Below are 18,102 nucleotides of genomic sequence, written 5' to 3'. Positions count from 1 at the left end.
GCGACAGGAAGTTACGTCATCGCCGACTACCGGGAGTGCTTGAACTTTCAGACTATAACTCCCAGCATACCCAGCAGCAGTACGTCATGGATCGTACCACTCCGTGTCTACTCGGTGATGGCCGGAAGAGCGGAAAAAAGACTTCCTCCTGCTAAGTGGAGGTTTTATATCCTAAGGGCTATTTACTGTAAGTCACTGTATTTTTTGATGCGAGTTCGAGCTCTTCTCGTGCCCTCCCGCAGAGAACTTGGAATGGATTCTTCCGTACCCATGGCAACGTTCCACAACGAACGCTAGCAAAGGAAAGAACGCCCAGAAAGGCCTGGGCAGCCTTACCCCTGGGTGCTCGCGCTTAGGTTAGAGCAGCTCAGAGCCCTCGCGGCTCCTGCAGCGGAGTTAACCCGGCCTGAAGGTGGGACAGTCTGATCTGGTTTGTCGAATCCAGGGCTCTTGTAAGAGGTGACCTCGCAGACACCAAGTGTCCCTTACCTGCCTACTGGACACCCCCTAATGGGGACTTAATTTCCTTATCACCGAGCCTGAGCATTTATGTGTTTTCTTCACCATCCCACCCGCGGCATTTTGTCCACACCTTTTGTAGGGAAGTTGCCATTTTCCACTCGTGTTTATACTTATCTTCTTGTCTACTAGATTGTAGTATCTGATAATGCCTTTTAAAGTCTCAGTTTTCCTACTTCTACTTGTGAACCCGACTTGAAGGAGAGGTTGCAAAGTGTCTGTTAAGTGAGTGAATAGATGAATGATTGTGTGAACGTTGTTCAGTAAAAATTTAGAAGAATTTATGGGAAAATATCTTACGCAAGAACTTTTCTTCCTGTCTTCCTCTGTGGCTGACTTGTTTGTCAGACATTACATGGACCCTGAGAATTCTGTGATAAAGTAGAACCAAAGTTGTACCAGGGTTGTGGGGTAGCAAGCATCTGTAGTCTCAGCTGGAACCAGTAGTTCAAATCCAACCTGGGAAGTGTAAGAAAATCCATGAAAAGTAGTGAAGAACCAAATTCATACGATTGTTTCTGCCTTTGTGGAGCCCACAGTTTAGTGGAAAAAGGAATTCATTTGTGTTACATTTATTGTCCTGTATACTAGTCTACTATTAATGTAGTAGGCCAAAACAAAGTTCTTACATTAGGAATATAAAATGATGACCCATTAGAAAAACCACAATGATAACTTGAGAGGAGATGAGCATACTCCAATGATAGGGCAAAGAAGTGATGAAAACATTAAGCAGTCTGAAAGAAAGATCAGTGTTAACTAGGATGCAGGAACAAAGAGAACACAAAAAAGGTATAATAACACTTTGGCTGAAAGCCCAATCTGAGAATTAGAACTAGAAGTCCAATCAGAGAGCTGCACCCCGGCATTTTGTAGTCCATAATGGGAGGATCTCAATTTGAAGGCTAGTTGTCTTGGAAAACAACCCTGAAAGGAGAGTAGAACGGGATGATTTCAGTGGGGACATATGATGCTGACTGACAGTGGGCCTTGTGTGCTTGAACACTTGTAGCAACACAGTAAAGCCTTTGCATGGGCAGTGGGTAGAGTAATGAAACAATCTCTAACCAAATACCACTGATGTTTAGTTTTCAAATGTACTTGATCAGAGGAAGAAGTCAGATGGGTAGAATATTTTTCTTCTTAACCTTTAAATTTAAACCGAATCTGTACTTGCCTTTTGACATAACACATTAGCAATGATTCACACGTGGATGAACCATAGATGCAAATAGATAAGCATGCCAAAGGTCATTGAAACAGCTTGATCGGAACTCCTTATCTTGGATAAAAACTGGGGAGCAAAACACAATGTTTTGTAGGTAGAACGGTTCTGGCCTGGTGATAGAGACTTGAACTATGACTATACTGTCATCTGTGCTCAGGACTCCCTGTAAACTTAGAGTATCACCTTCGCTATTGACCTGTTTGGGCTCCAGCCCCTTATTCTGAAAACAAGGATAACAGCACAAGGGTATTAATAGCAAACTAGGAATCTAGGGAGAGTGCTTATCATTGATTGTAGCATGAACTCCATAGGTCTCTATATTTGCTCACTAATGCATGCCTATACCCATATTGTAGCTTGTGCTTTACAAAATTAAGCATTGATATGAAAGTGTTATTAGCTCACTATGCCTCCTTTTAAGAACATATGTAATTAAGAACATTAATTTCTAAGGTAATACTTGCATGTTTAATATGCTATTTTGCCTTTTGTTTGTGAAATCATATAAAAGAAACCTCACTGCTCTCTGATCTTTACAGATATTCCAAATTCATTGTGCAGTGTTACCTGTTTAGTTGTTTGTGTTTTCATTTTGCCTAAACCACTGTCTTTTCTCTCCCGGATCCCATTAATGAACTGATTTTGCAAGTGACTCATTTCTGTATTCATTTAAATTTGAAAAAATCCTCCACATACTGGAGAGCAGCATTTATATGTGCTGTGCTTTCTGAAAGCGGTTATATTTTTCAATATTATAGACAATGCAGGATGTCAAATGCTTCCCAACTAGGCCTACCATATGTAATTATGGTTTTAAAGATCTATCTTGAACTTCTCAAATGAAGGATATTATTTATCTATGTGTCTCCTACACTACATGGTAGTAATTTTCTTATTTCCAATAAATAAATAGATGTTATCATACATATTCCTTGCTAATTTGTGTGCTTTTCACACAAAGGGAAAGGAAATCAACCTGGTGATAACTTTGATTCCTGATGGTATTCCCCATGCTACCAAGTAGACTCCCCCATGGTTTGGGAGATAATATCACATAGTTTTAAAAGGGATTTCAACTAATAATGTCAGTTTATGAGTACACTGCATCTTGTTCAATGTCACCCTTATCCTTTTATTGTGAATATTAGAAATCTTAGGCTGAAAATAACTTGGGTTGAAATGTAGTAATCATTTTTTTTTGTTTTTTTGGCCAGTCCTGGGCCTTGGACTCCGGGCCTGAGCACTGTCCCTGGCTTCTTCCCGCTCAAGGCTTGCACTCCGCCACTTGAGCCACAGCGCCGCTTCTGGCCGTTTTCTGTATATGGGTGCTGGGGAATCGAACCTAGGGCCTCGTGTATCCGAGGCAGGCACTCTTGCCACTAGGCTATATCCCCAGCCCAGTAATCATTTTTTTTGTCTGAAGTTTTTCCTAATATTTTTCAGTGTAAAACAAGAGTTTAAGAGAGGCAGCAGCTTTAAAGAAGTTTTAGAAGTTGCCACCATAAGAAGCAACCATGCCGATCGAAGGAGGGAAAACAGACATGGAGAGGATTGGCCTCTTTAGTGAGATGGAATACATTACTGTTGGTGATAAATATGTATCACCGTATATTCGTAAGTATATTTGGTAGCATGTGGTTGAATAGTGAGTATTTTCTGTATGACAATTGAACTTAATATGTAAGGTAAATGCTATTTTTGTGGTCGATGTATTGAAGTATTGAGTTCTAAACATGACAATTCAGTTAAGAGAGGACTTAACTTTCTAAGAGTAGGAAGCCTGCTGCATTAATTCCTTTACTTTTATTGTCCTCAAAAGTAATGTCACTTCTTTCCACAAAGGTTCATAGTAAGTTTCTCCCACAATATTTTGATTTTAGATGGATGGGACACCTCACTATGCAAACAACATTTTACTTGTATCCTCAAAAGATCTCCATTACTACTTTCCTGAAAACTGAAATGCTACATGAATAGCTGAGGGAGTATTTAGAAAAGTTATAATTAAAAAGCTTAAATGTACACTTTGTAAGTATCAGTTAAAGTTTTTGACATCTAGAGACTCTTGTATTACCAAAAAATGCTCTGATACAGAAACATCTCAAGATAAAATGTTAAAGTTTTTTTTTTCCAGTCCTGGGGCTTGAACTCAGGGCTGAGCACTGTCCCTGGCTTCTTTTTGCTCAAGGCTAGTACTCTACCACTTGAGCCACAGTACCATCCAGCTTTTTCTATATATGAGGTGCTGAGGAATCGAACCCAGGGCTTCATGTATCTGAGATGAACACTTTACCACTAGGCCATATTCCCAGCCCTAAAATGTTAAATTTTAAAATGTAAATTTAAAATGTAAAATTTAAAAAAACCAAGATAAGTATTTTTTTGCTAAGCAGTAAAAATGAAAAAAGGCTATACAATATTTACTCTGCCTGTGGAAGGGAGCGAGTGACCAAGTGCTAAAAGAAGGCATTGTCAAGATAGTTGAACAATTGAATTTGAGTTGAGTATGAAACATATCACCTTTCAAAAATTATGTACTAAATCAGCAATCCAAATTCACATTTTATTAACCACTTGAATTCTGGGTTGTGTGCATTTCAAAAATGTTTTCATATTTGAAGAGCTCCCAAATTAAGCTATCCTAGATCTAGACTATAAATGTTCTAAGGATTTACAAACTGCTTTTAAAGCAAATTACTTACTGGGATTCTGGCATTTTTTTTGTACAGACATAGCAATTTGAAAGTTTATTTTGTTGGTGAGCATTTGGGTTGTGTCTTGTTTTTAATTATTAAGCATAGACATGCCCTCCTGCCTTGTACAACTAATAAATGTTATTAAAAATTTGTGAGCCAAGCTGGGTGCTGGTGGCTCATGTCTATACATGAGGATAGCAGTTCAAAGCCAGCCCAGGCAGGAAAGTCCATGAGACTCTTATCTCCAATAAGCACCAGAAAAACTGGAAGTGGTGCAGTAGCTCTAAGTGGTAGACTACTAGAGTTGAGTAAAAGTGCCTAGGCCCCAAGTTCAAGCTCCATGACCGAGGAAAAACAAACACACAAACAAAGAAACAAAATCTATGACCCGTTCTTGTTCATATCTTTGGTGGACATATCCTTAGGAGAATTGCTTCAAATTGGAGGCAACACTGTTCTCTTCAGCCTGTACATATATTCTTGCTGATCACACACAAGCACTGTTTCACAGTTGGCTTGCTGGAGAAACATTGGGTTAGGTAATCCTTAACTTCTTTTTTTACATAACACTTAATCCTCTTAGGTATTAAGCCTGCCTCCCTCCCTCCCTCCCTTCCTCCCTCCCTCCCTCCCTTCCTTCTTTCTCTTCTTCCTTTCTTTTCTTTCTCTCTTTTTTCCTGATGCTTGAACTCAGGGTCTGAGCACTGTCCTTAAGGCTTTTTTTTTTGCTCAAGGCTAGTATTCTACCACTATAGTCACAGCTCCATTTCCAGCTTTTTTGGTAGTTAATTGGAGATAAAAGTCTCATGGACTTTCCTGCCTGGACTGGCTCTATCCACCATTCTCAGATCTCAGCCTCCTGAGTAGCTAGCTATGATTACAAACATGAGCCACCAGCATGCATGTCAATATTTCATTTAACACAGATTTTAGAGAACATGTTGAAACTGTTTTAGAGCTCAAACTCGTAACTGTCCTCAATCACATTCGGAAACTTCTCTGTCATCAAAGGTTTTCATGCCTTTAATTACTACTGATTTCAAAATCATGATTTTTTTCTTTGTTTTTAAAGGATCGTTTAATGAGGCCGCAACCAAAAATAGACAGATGCTGCCTGGGGGATCCAAAGTCATGTCAAGTCTTCAGGCAGGTTACTTTGAGCCTCAGTTTGCAAGGATTTTTGAAGGTGAAGGCTATATAAATATGAATCAAGTGAGGAGACGGTACATGATGGAAGAAGCCAAAAAGAATATAACCAAAGCCTTCATCCCCAGTAGCGGAGGGAAGAAGCCGTAAGTGTTTGGGGTGATGTCTTCAATACACTCTCTGCACCTTTCTCCATCCAGCCTAAAACACCTAAAGGTTTTTCTGTAGGACTTACAAATGGCAGTCCATATTTAGTGTGATTCTTAGGCTAATTTGTCTATTGGGCAATTGAAGTTGCAAGGAACTGGAAATATATTCTCATTATCATACTAATTTTTAATTATTTTTGTCACTTTGAGTGTATGGTAAAGCTAACTAAATGATGAAAATAAATTTGTCCACAAGAAACAAGTTAGGGGGAAATTTACCTTGGTTTATCACATCAATGCTCTTCATTACTTTTGCACTCAATTATTTTTAAGGTACAAATTTAAAAAATGAAATTAGGAGAAATCAAGAGAAACCTTTTTGATGAAAATGCTATTTTATAAGAAATACAGTACTTTAAAATTGCTGAGTTGAGTGAATAAGGATGAATATGGTTGATAAACTTTATATTTGTATGCATGAAAATGGAATGATAAAATCTAGTGAAATTGTTAAAATAAGGGGGAGGGGACTAGAAGCATGTGTAAGGGGATGAGATGAATTAGGATATATTGGTTTACATTTGTGGAAATGTCCCAATGAAATTTTCGTGTACAATTTAATGTGTGCTAATAAAAAATAAAATCACTGTGAAGATACACTGGAGAGATTTATCAACAGTTTGACAGTTATTAATGTGAAAGTTTCTTTTCTTACCACTAAATAAGTTGCTTACTGAATAAGGCCAGATAGTCTATATTATATTACATTATAAAGCTAGGATTTAGAATATTATTCTTACTATTGACTCTCAATTAGAATTTATCATAGAATGGCTTGAAATCTTATTTGGTGCTTATTTGCTATATTTTCTTTAATGGAAATACACTTTTTTTCTTTTTGGTGGTATTGGCTTGAACTCCTGGCATTGCTCTCACTAGGCTGCCCCTTTACCACTTGAGCCTTCCTCCAGCTCTACTTTTGTTCGTTACTTAGGAGTTGGAGTCTTGCAAACTTTTCTGTCTGGGCTGATCTCAAAATGTAAGTCTCCAGATCTTGCAGCCTTCTGAGCTAGCAATACAAAGCAATACAAGTGTGAGTCACTAGTGACAGGCTCCTAACTACATTTCTACAGTTCAGACTTACTTCTAACAGGCAATCTTTATTAGGAGTGAGTACATTTTCCATTTCAATTCTCCCTAGGGCTTAATATTTTATTTTTCAACTTTTTCAATAAATGTAACTTTATTTTCAATATTATTACTATTTCTTGAATTTCTTCATTTTTGTAGGTATATATGTTGAGCTATCTTTTTGTCATTGCTTCATTACTTTTTCATGTACTATGTTTTACCTTTGAAATTACATTTTCTTGTTTTTCAGTCTTTCTCCTACTTGTGATAAACTTTCACTCATGGCAGTAACTTTGAATTGACACACTGACATACTAGCTTATAATATGCTTATATTTATTTAGCAGGCAATAACAATTCTATAGCTAGACTAGCTTTCTTTTCTTTGAAAAGTTTATAGATATAAATTTTTTTAAAAACCTTGTAATTTGGTGGAATATGGAAAGTGTTTCCAAAAAGAGAGATTGATGATATAAATAAGTAGTCCTGATATAGGCACTTATTCAACATCTAATTATGGAGCCAAAGATATTTTCTTCTTTACAGTCATTAATATTTACTTCTGACTGACAGATTTTTTTTTGTTTGTTTATGCAGTACTGAGGAATTGAACCCAGGGCCTCATGCATGCTAGGCAAACACTCCACTGCTAAGCCACATTCTCAGCCCGACAGGTTTTTTTCTTGTTTTTTTTTTTTTTGGCCAGTCCTGGGCCTTGGACTCAGGGCCTGAGCACTGACCCTGGCTTCTTTTTGCTCAAGGCTAGCACTCTGCCACTTGAGCCACAGCGCCACTTCTGGCCGTTTTCTGTATATGTGGTGCTGGGGAATCGAACCCAGGGCCTCATGTATACGAGGCAAGCTCTCTCACCACTAGGCCATATCCCCAGCCCCAGGTTTTTGTTTTGTTTTGTTTTTTGTTTTTGCCAGTCCTGGGTCTTGGACTCAGGGCCTGGGCACTGTCCTTGGCTTCTTTTTGCTCAAGGCTAGCACCCTACCTCTTGAGCCACAGCACCACTTGTGGCTTTTCTATATATGTGGTACTGAGGAACCAAATCCAGGGCCTCATGCATACGAGGCAAGCACTCTACCACTAGGCCATATTCCTAGCCCAGATTTTTTTTTTTTTATCAAGCATTATCATTGTTTTTTCCAGGTGCCAATGGTTCACACTTATCATCCTAGCTCCTCGGGAGGCTGATATCTGAGAATCATGAGTAAAAGCCAACTAGAGCAGAAAAATCCATTAGACACTTATCTCCAATTAATCAGCTAGAAGCTGAAGTGGAGGTGTGGCTCAAGTGACAGCGTAACTAGCCTGGAGTAGAAAAGCTGAGCAAGAGCACGAGGAAGGCTCTGAGTTCAAGCCTCACTGCTGACAAAAACCCACAAAACCTTTTTATTGTTATATATTGATTGTATATATTAATGAGTTTTAGTGTGATATTCCAACACCTTTGTATAATGTGTACTGATCAATGAATGCAGCCTCCCATTATCTACCCTCCCCCAAGCATAGGCATTGAATACATTTTAAATGTAGTGACTTTCAGTGATTGCTTTAATCACATTTGAGTTAAATAATGCCAGTCTGGAACTCTCTTTTTCACTGCAATATCATTCCTTAATATTATTCCTCATTGCATTTTAAAATGTTATGACAGATGATCATCAGTAGGAGTTAATGTAAGTAGGCGATTAATGTTAATATTTTACCAAATTGGATTTTTATTTTTGTTACTGGGGTTTAATCCAGGCCTCTATTACTGAGTCATGCCTCTAGCCCTGTTTTGTATTTGCTGCTTGGCTTTTTGTCAGAGCATGTGTTTGGACAGTGATCCTCCTATTTCAGACTGCCTTAGGAGCTGGATGACAGGTATGCATCACCGCACAGCTTCTTCCACTGAGATGGAGTCTCCCAAACATTTTTGCCTGTGTTATCCTGACCTTCTGATTTCATTTTCTTTTTTAGCTAGATGATAGGTACACTCACTACCCTCAATTATTGGTTGAGAAGGGGTCTTGTGAACTTTGTACCCAGGCTGGCCTTTTGAACCCTGATCCTCTTGATCTCAGCTTCCTGATTAGCTAGGACAATAGGTGTGAGCCACTGGAACCAGGCTTAGTTTTTTTTTTTTTTCAATTTTAGCATAAATGTATGGTGTTTTGTTTTTGTAGACTATGTCATTAATGTAAAAACTTGTTTAAGTGGTAACTTGAAAATTAGTATGATTGTTAATGGCAATAATTGTCCTGTAAATTTATAAAAATTTGATACATTTGATAAAATACAGCGCTGGGTAGTCGACTACATCGATGTTTTATAATCAAACAATATTATTTGTTTTTCTGTCTAAAAATAATAGTTTGAAATATATGTTTTGAAAGTATAGTTTTCAATGAGTGCATGTTTAGAATAAATAATTTATTAACCAACTTGCCCAAAATGCCTAAAAGGTAATCTGAAAACACAAAAGTTCTGTTTATTGTTTATAGGCCACTAGACAACTGGGAGCTATCCTAACTTTCTAGATTATGAAGTTTCATTTATGTGGAACATTTGAAACAGACATTAAAAATTAAAAACATATTTCAAAATGTGTGACTTTAGCTGGGCAATGGTTACTCAGGAGGCTGAGATCTGAGGATTGCAGTTTGAAGCAAGCTCAGTCCGTGAGACTCTTATATCCAATAAACTACTTAGAAAAAACAGAAAGTGGCACTGTGGCTCAAGTGGTAGAAGCACTAGCCTTGAGCACAAAGAAGCTCAGGGACAGTGCCCACACTCTGAGTTAAAGCCCTAGAACAGACAGACAGACAGACAGACAGACAGACAGACACACACACACACACACACACACACACACGCAGTGTGCCTTTGAAAAAATAGAAGTTTAGGTCAAAATGAACAGAAAGGGATTTTGTTTTTCTTACTAGAGTCAAGCAGGCCAATCCCATTTTATATCTTTTTTTTTTCTTTTTCAATATTTGAAGCATTTGTGGTGATTTGAGATGAAATTTGACATTTTAACCTCTTCCTTTTTACAAATGAAACCCATCTGTCACAAAGGAGTGGACTGGGAAGTTACTATGGAACAATAGGCGGGCCAGTCCCTTTCTTCAGTGCGCAGGTAAAACCCAAGGATAAGTATGAACCACCTGGAAAAAATTTATACACAAACCCAGGAAAGAAAGGAACTGGATATGGGTAAGACACTTTTCTTAGCTTTATACTGTTTTTTTTAAATTTAAAAAATAAATTTTAATTCCTGAACCTTGTGTAACTCACCATTACTTGTTTTTCCCTCTTTAGCTATGCAAATATTACAATAGGCAAGCAATTATCACACTCTGCGGATTTTTATGATGAAGGGAAAGTAAATTATAAGGTAAAGTAACCTGGAACTTTTCAACCCATATTTGTTTGACTTTAAAGATTCACTTGTGATCAGATTGTTTTGTTCCATTTATTGGTGACAATTTTAACCTTCCTGCTGTGAGATTTCTGTTTCTGCTCTAGATCCACTCCATTCTTTTCAGGATGAATTTGTATCTCCTGCTGTAGTTGTTCACATCTGTCTTGCATCTCTCTGACCTAGCTGTGAGTCTTTTGCTAACTTAGCCTATCAAGTTATTTTTTCCCCCTCTTAAGTGGAGTCATTTCTTCATCTTTAGCTGCATCTCCACCACATGTGTTACATTTTATGCCTTGGAACACAATGGCAAATTTTTCTTCTTCCCATTACTAGTGATTTTCAATTGAAAGTGAGGCACTGGATGCCTTGCCTGGTGAAATGATGTATATTTTTGTATTCCTGGGCTTTGCTTTGGGGGATAGTTAAATTACTTTGTTAAGTGGGACAAGAGCAGAGCTAGATCTAGGGCTAATAATTACTCTCTAATGAGGCAAAACCTTTTGGGATATTCCATCCCAATACCCTGTGAGTCATGAAGTTTCTGCATAGCTATGGAGATCTACCCTGTGCCCAGCTCTGTATCAGAACTAGACACTGTTACCTCTATTCTCCCATGATCCTTAACTATTAACCTTATAGTAACATGCGTTAGAATCATTTAGTGTGACTAATAAAACTAAAAATTGATGGACCATACAGCATATCAATATAATTGGAAATCTATCTGTGCGGTAACAGTTTGGTGATTTGTAATTTAAATAGCTCCTAAAATGATTCCTATGAAATCTAAATTGGAAACATACTATGCCCAAGAGAGTGGAGAAAGGAAAGAGCATAGAGGAGCAGGGAAGAATCTTAAAAAAGATTTGAAACAGAATCTGAAAGAGCTCTGGCAGTGTTCCTTCTAGTGAGAATCATTTCAAGTAACAATTTGAGATTTCATTTAAATTCAATTTGCTGAATGATGAAATGTCAACAAAAAATCAATACTCATTTCTTGGTGTCTTTTAAAATATATTTTTATAGTGGATTTTAAAAATAATTTGTTTTCACATAAATTATTTTGCTAATTTATTAACAGCTAGCAATTTTTGTACTTAGTACTGTCCTACAAAAAGATTACAATGTAAGGACAAAAAAAATCTGTTTTGCTTGAGTACTAAGTAGCTAAAAGTATTGTAATATGAAATGGTTACAAGGTAAAAAATAAGGTTTTTTTTTGTAATAAAATGACATTAACTGAGGGTCTGTTATATACCAGGTGTTATATATCCATACTCTCATTTTATTCTTCACAGCATATTGAAGAGATACTAGTCTCATTTACAATTATAGAAGATGTAACACTATGAAAGCTAATTAGCTTTCTAAAATTCTCTAAGAAAGGAAACTAGGATTTGGACTGGACACAAGAGACCCATTTCTTTCTTTCTTTTTTATTTTCAAGGTCTGAGCACTGTCCCTGGCTTCTTTTTTTTTTTTTTTTTTTCTCAAGGCTAGCACTCTGCCACTGAGCCACAGCGCCACTTCTGGCCATTTTCTGTATATGTGGTGCTGGGGAATTGAACCCAGGGCTTCATGTATACAAGGCAAGCACTCTTGCCACTAGGCCATATCCCCAGCCCCTATTTGATTTTGTTTTAAACGTGCTGTACAAAGGGGTTATAGTTATATAAGTAAGGTAATGAGTACATTTCTTGTCAAACATTGTTACCCATTCCTTTGTTTTTCCACCTCTTTTTTTAAATAGAATTAATACTACCCAGACAGTAAAGCTATGATCAGGCAAATAAATACATATGCCATTATTCAGAGATCAGCATATTTTTCATTTGTAAAACAAAGTTGAAGAGAGGGATGTTTTAAGTGTGTTCAGCAGTATATATTATAGAAGTTATATGTTTATATTAAAATGTAAAAGAATTCTACTGTAATTTATTTCCAGTTTGCATAACTCATGCTGTGTAATATCAAACTGTTCAATTTATAGAAATACATAGAGGATCACCGTCGTTTGATGAAAGGGGCTCCATTCAAGTTAAATCTTTACCCAAGGGAATATTTTGATGTTAATCCTTTCTTATTTGAGAAAACTTTGCCACCCATTAAAAAAGAAGTGAAAAAAGAATTACTTTCAGGCGCTTTTAAACCCTCTTCTCCTGGAAAAAAGGTAAGTTAAATTCACTTTAAATAAATCAATACCTTTTTCATTTTTAAAACCTACTTTTCAGTAGTTGTACAAAAGGATTTCTTTTTTTATGTTCTCCTCCTCCTCTTCCTTCCTCTTCTCTTTTTTGTGCTCTCCTGGGGTTTGATCTTAGAGCCTGGGCATCATCTCTGAGCTTTATTATTATTATTTTTGTTCAAGGCTTAGCATTCTATCACTTGAGCCACAGCTCCACATCTGGCTATTTGGAAGTTAATTGGAGTTGAAATCTCATATAGACTTTTCCTGTCCTGGTTGGCTTCAAACCACAATCCTCAGATATTAGCTTTCTGAAAGTTAGGATTACAGGAGTGAGCCACCAGTGCCTGATTTCATTTGTATCTTTAAGTAGTTGTGCCAAAGGACATATTCAACAAATCAGTTTATAAATGCAGTGCATCTTGATCTGTATCACTTGTACAAAGGAGTTTCAATTCAACATGTCTGTTTATGAACACAATGCATCTTAATAAATATCATCCCTTCCAGTATTCTTCAACCTTTTTCAGCCCTATCCATAAAGTATAGATATCTTTTTAAAAAATGTGAAACCAATTCTATAGACTACCAAAGTATGAAGGAAGTTCTTCAGGATCTAATTGTGTAGAAGCATTTCACAAAATCCCATGGAATTGTCTCAATTTTCTTTGCAGCCTGGTGGAATGAAGGCTGGAACATTTGAACCATATCCGACACATTCTGTTGAGCCAAGTGTGGTTAAATACAAAAAGGAGAGTCCTGGAAAAAGTGAGAAGATTTTCCATCCACCAAATGGACCAAAAAGCAGACCAGTTGAAAGTATAGTGGCTTTGAATGTCAAAAGGTAGGAAAATCTTTTACTTGGCCCAATAGTCAAGATAATGTCTACCATTCATACTTCTTTGAAGTAATCTTTTACCTCCTATAATTGTTCTTAAATTATGTTTTCTAAATATATCTGACTTTATGTATGTATACATTATTATTATTATTATTATTATTATTATTATTATTATTATTATTCCTGGGGCTTGAACTCTGGGATTGGACACTGTCCCTGAGATCTTTTTGCTCAAAGCTAGTGATCTACCACTTGAGCCACAGTGCCACTCTGGCTTTTTCTGTGATTAATCAGAGATAAGAGTCTCATGGACTTTCCTGCCCAGGCTGGCTTTGAACCAGGATGTTCAGATCTCAGCCTTCTATGTAGCTAGGATTGCAGGCCTGAGCTACTTACGCCCAACTATATATCTGACTTTCATAAAGATGAAAGTTTTTAAGTTGACAAGAACATTTTGTTTGTGGGCCGAAGATGTGTATAGCTCAGTGGGAGACTACATGCTAAGAATGTATAAGATGCTCAGGTGCTGGCTTAGATACTCAGAACTATAAAAGGTAGGAAATATTTTTTGGATAATTAGCATGTTAGAGAATTATGAGAAGGTTAACAAATTATGAGAGGGCACAGATTTTTATCTATAAAATACAACTATAAAATTAAATGTGTTATTTTTGAATTTTAGGACATTGAATACAAATAACTACAAGAATGCTTCAGTACAGTCCTTTTAACTGGAAGACAAGTAGCTCTTAGATCCTGACCACCAATGATTCCTTATGAAGAGTTAATTGTTGGAAAAAATACAAGATGTGGAGCAGATAGTTCAAGTATTTCAAAGAAATTTCAACCTGCAACTTTAATATTCTTGATTTCAAAACTATCACTTAATAAACAGTATTTTCTAATAAATGGGATTCTGACCTATGTTTTTAGATCTATATTCCTAAGTAGAATATACTGTATAGATACTTTATTAGATATTAAAATGTGGTCTACCATTTGAAAGAGTTTACTTTTAGTGTTAAGAAATTGTAGGAGGGATGGGGAGGGGCAGTGGTAAGGATTGGAAGGTGAGAAAGTGCACAGCAAAGTCTTAACTTGCCTTTTCTTTGAGGCATTTAAAATAAACTGTAGTGCTATTAGAAATGTCATAACCTATTAAAACACTCAACAGCAAATACAAATATTAGATTTATTTATATTGTATCATATATGGGTATACAGGGTTCCCAATTACAAGGTACCATGTCTTCTACTTATAACTTATGCAAAGCACCAGATTATGAATTGAGGGGAACAACATTGAACTTATTGGTTTGGTATCTTAAAATGAGAAGATGAATGCACTTTGCATTTGGCATCCTTTTGTATTTGTCTCTAGCTGCCTAGATTTGCCTCTCCTGGAGCACCCAATCTTTCCTCAGCCCTACTGAGGCAGCAGTGCAAAATAAAAGGATGCAAATAGATATACCATGCAAATCTAAAAACAATTATAGTTTCTGTATCAATAGGAAAAACTTCAGAAAATGAGACATCACCAGGGATTTTATAATATTAAAGGAGTCAGCTCACTAACAGGAATCACACATGCTGAAATGTGCATTAGTGAGCTTTAAGCACATAAAACAATAAAAGGTAGAATGAAGAAATCTATTCCTGTTTCAATGATTGTCAGAACCAATAGAAAGAACAACAATAAAACCATAGAAAGAATCAATAAAACAAAGAGTTGGTTCTTTGAAAAAATTAACAAGATAGACAGACCCCTAGCTAATCTGATAAAAAAATGAAGACAGCACACCCAAATAAACAAGATCAGAGACAAAACATTACCACAGAAACAACCAAGATTCATAATATAAGGGAATATTTTGCAAACCTTTATGCTAATAAATTTGAGAACCCAGAAGAAATGGATGAATTCCTAGCAAAAATTGATATGCCCAAACTTAACAATGAAGATTTAAACCTACTAAACCGACTCACATCCAGCACTGAAATAGAAACTGCAATAAGAGATCTCCCATCCAAGAAAAGCCCAGGTCCAGATGGATTCACAGCGGAATTCTACAAGGCCTTCAAAACAGAACTCACACCAATATTTCTCAAACTCTTCAATGAAATTGAAAGTGAAGGTTCGCTACCAAACACATTCTATGATGCCAGTATAACCCTTATCCCCAAATCAGGCAGGGACTCATCAAGGAAAGACTATAGACCAATTTCCTTGATGAACATCGATGCAAAACTTCTCAACAAAATTCTGGCCAATCGACTTCAACAAGTCATCAAAAAAATCATACACTATGATCAAACTGGATTCATTCCAGGTATGAAAAGCTGGTTCAATATATGCAAGTCAATCAATGTAATCCACCACATCAACCGGAGCAAGATCAAGAATCACATGATTATTTCTCTAGATGCAGAAAAAGCGTTTGATAAAATTCAGCACCCATTTATGATAAAAGCTTTGGAGAAAAGAGGATTCCAGGGAACATTCCTGAATATAATTAAGGCTGTCTACGACAAACCCACAGCAAGCATTATTATTAATGGTGAAAGTTAAAACAATTTCTTCTAAAATCAGGAGATAGACAAGGTTGTCTACTCTTGCCTCTCCTCTTCAACATAGTACTAGAATTCCTAGCCAGAGCAATAAGGCAAGAGGTAGCCATGAAGGGGATCCAAGTTAAACTCTCTCTCTTTGCAGACGACATGTATCTAAAGAACCCCATGGACTCTACTCCCAAGTTACCTGAGCTGATCCAAAACTTTGGCAAAGTAGCAGGATGTAAAATAAATCCTTAAAAATCAATGGCTTTTCTATATGCTAACAATGTGAAGAGCATGGCTGAAATCAGGAGAGCAACTACTTTTGCAATGGCCTCAAAAAACATAAAATACTTAGGAATACTTAGGAATAACCTTAACCAAAGAAATGAAAGACCTTTATGATGAGAACTTTAAAAACCTGAAAAAGGAAATTAAGGCAGAACTAAGGAAATGGAAAAACCTCCCATGCTCCTGGATTGGGAGGATTAGCATTGTGAAAATGACAATATTGCCAAAGGCTATGTACAAATTCAATGCAATACCCATCAATATTCCAGCACCATTCTTTAATGAAATAGAGGAAGTAATCCAGAAATTCATATGGAACAATAAAAGACCCCTGAATAGCAAAAACAGTCCTAAGTAGAAAGAACAGTGCTGGAGGAATTTCAATACCAAACTTCACTGTATTACAAAGCTTGATATTGGCACAAGAACAGGCCTGAGGACCAATGGAACAGAACTGAAGACCCAGAAATGAACCTGCAGAACTATGGGTACTTTGACAATAAAGGAAAAAAATAGGAAAAAATGAACAGTAAAATATAGATTTTTCTCAGCACTTGTCAGTGCTGAGTTGATATTTATAAAACACTCCATGCAAAAATAGCAGAATATTCTTTTCATGTTCACATTAAGTATTTGTTAATGAAAAGATACTATACTGATATGTTCTGTGATCATAAGAGAATTAAATTAGAAAAATTAAAATCAGGAAATTATCTGAAAATCTCTAATATTTGGAAATTAAGCAATTCAGTTAAAAAATTTCTATCTAGTGAAGAATAACAAGAGAAACAAGGAATATTTTGAGGTAAATCAATATGACAACACATGATTATATAGTACTTGAAAGAAAAATTCCAGCTTTGAACATACATGGTAGAGAAAAGTAAGGGTCCTTCCTCCTCAGAAAGATGGAAAAATGAATTAAGCCCCAAATAAAGCTAAGAAATTATTAATGATTGAAATAGAAAAATAAATCAATGACTAAAGCAAATTGGTAGAGAAAAACCAAAAGGAAGAAGCCGATCTTACAAAGAAAAACAATAAAATTAATAAAACCCTACTTAGGCTGATAAAGACACAACAGAAGACCCCGTAAACAACCAGTATCAGCAATGCAGTACATTATCACAGGACTCTGGACATTCAAATACTATTACAAACCAATTTATGACAATAAATTTGAAAACTTACATGAAAGGCTAAAATGCCTCAGAACACAAATTTACCAAAACTGACTAAAAAATAAACATGTGACTAGTTCCATATCTATTAATGAAATACATTTAGCAATTTTAAAACTTCTCAAAATATTCAAAAACCCCAGTCTCTCTGGTGGATTCTAGTATAGATTTAGTGGAAATAATGACAATATTAATGCTATACGACTTATTTCAGAAAACAGAGGAGAGAACACTTTCCAACAAATATTTGTAAGACCAGTATTTTCCTGATACCAAAACCAGACCAGACAAATGTAGACATTAAAAAAATAAATTCCTGGGGCTGTGGATATGGCCTAGTGGCAAGAGTGCCTGCCTCATATACATGAGGCCCTAGGTTTGATTCCCCAGCACCACATATACAGAAAAAATGGCCAGAAGTGGTGCTGTGGCTCAAGTGGCAGAGTGCTAGCCTTGAGCAAAAAGAAGCCAGGGACAGTGCTCAGGCCCTGAGTCCAAGCCCCAGGACTGGCCAAAAAATAAATAAATAAATAAAAGATAAATAAATAAATAAATAAATAAATTCCTATCTATCTATCCATCTATCCATCACCTATGTATATCAATATAGAGATGCAGAAAAATCATTAGAGCATTAACCAAGCTGAATTGAGGAGAATGTATTGAAATAATAATACCATATGGTTTGGTGGAGTTAACTCCAGGAATTCAAGGTTTGTATGATGCTTCAAAATTAATGTTATTTACTATACTAACAGTTCACAAAA

At 36.3% G+C, this 18,102-nt stretch overlaps 1 protein-coding gene across 1 annotated transcript; it reads left to right on the top strand.

Moving 5' to 3' along the window:
- Positions 1–157: 157 nt before the first annotated feature.
- Positions 158–14,177, top strand: C21H4orf47 (chromosome 21 C4orf47 homolog). The gene is made up of 8 exons (XM_048330446.1): positions 158–412; positions 3,191–3,361; positions 5,516–5,735; positions 9,939–10,076; positions 10,182–10,257; positions 12,275–12,454; positions 13,144–13,313; positions 13,993–14,177. The coding sequence occupies exons 2-8, from the start codon at positions 3,262–3,264 to the stop codon at positions 14,039–14,041; spliced, it is 933 nt and encodes a 310-aa protein (XP_048186403.1). The 5' UTR covers positions 158–412; positions 3,191–3,261; the 3' UTR covers positions 14,042–14,177.
- Positions 14,178–18,102: the final 3,925 nt, after the last annotated feature.

Source organism: Perognathus longimembris, chromosome 21 (assembly GCF_023159225.1).
Source record: "Perognathus longimembris pacificus isolate PPM17 chromosome 21, ASM2315922v1, whole genome shotgun sequence".
NCBI classification, from domain to species: Eukaryota; Metazoa; Chordata; class Mammalia; order Rodentia; family Heteromyidae; genus Perognathus; species Perognathus longimembris.
The sequence above is the reverse complement of the archived record's forward strand: the minus strand, read 5'-3'. Positions and strand labels throughout refer to the sequence as shown.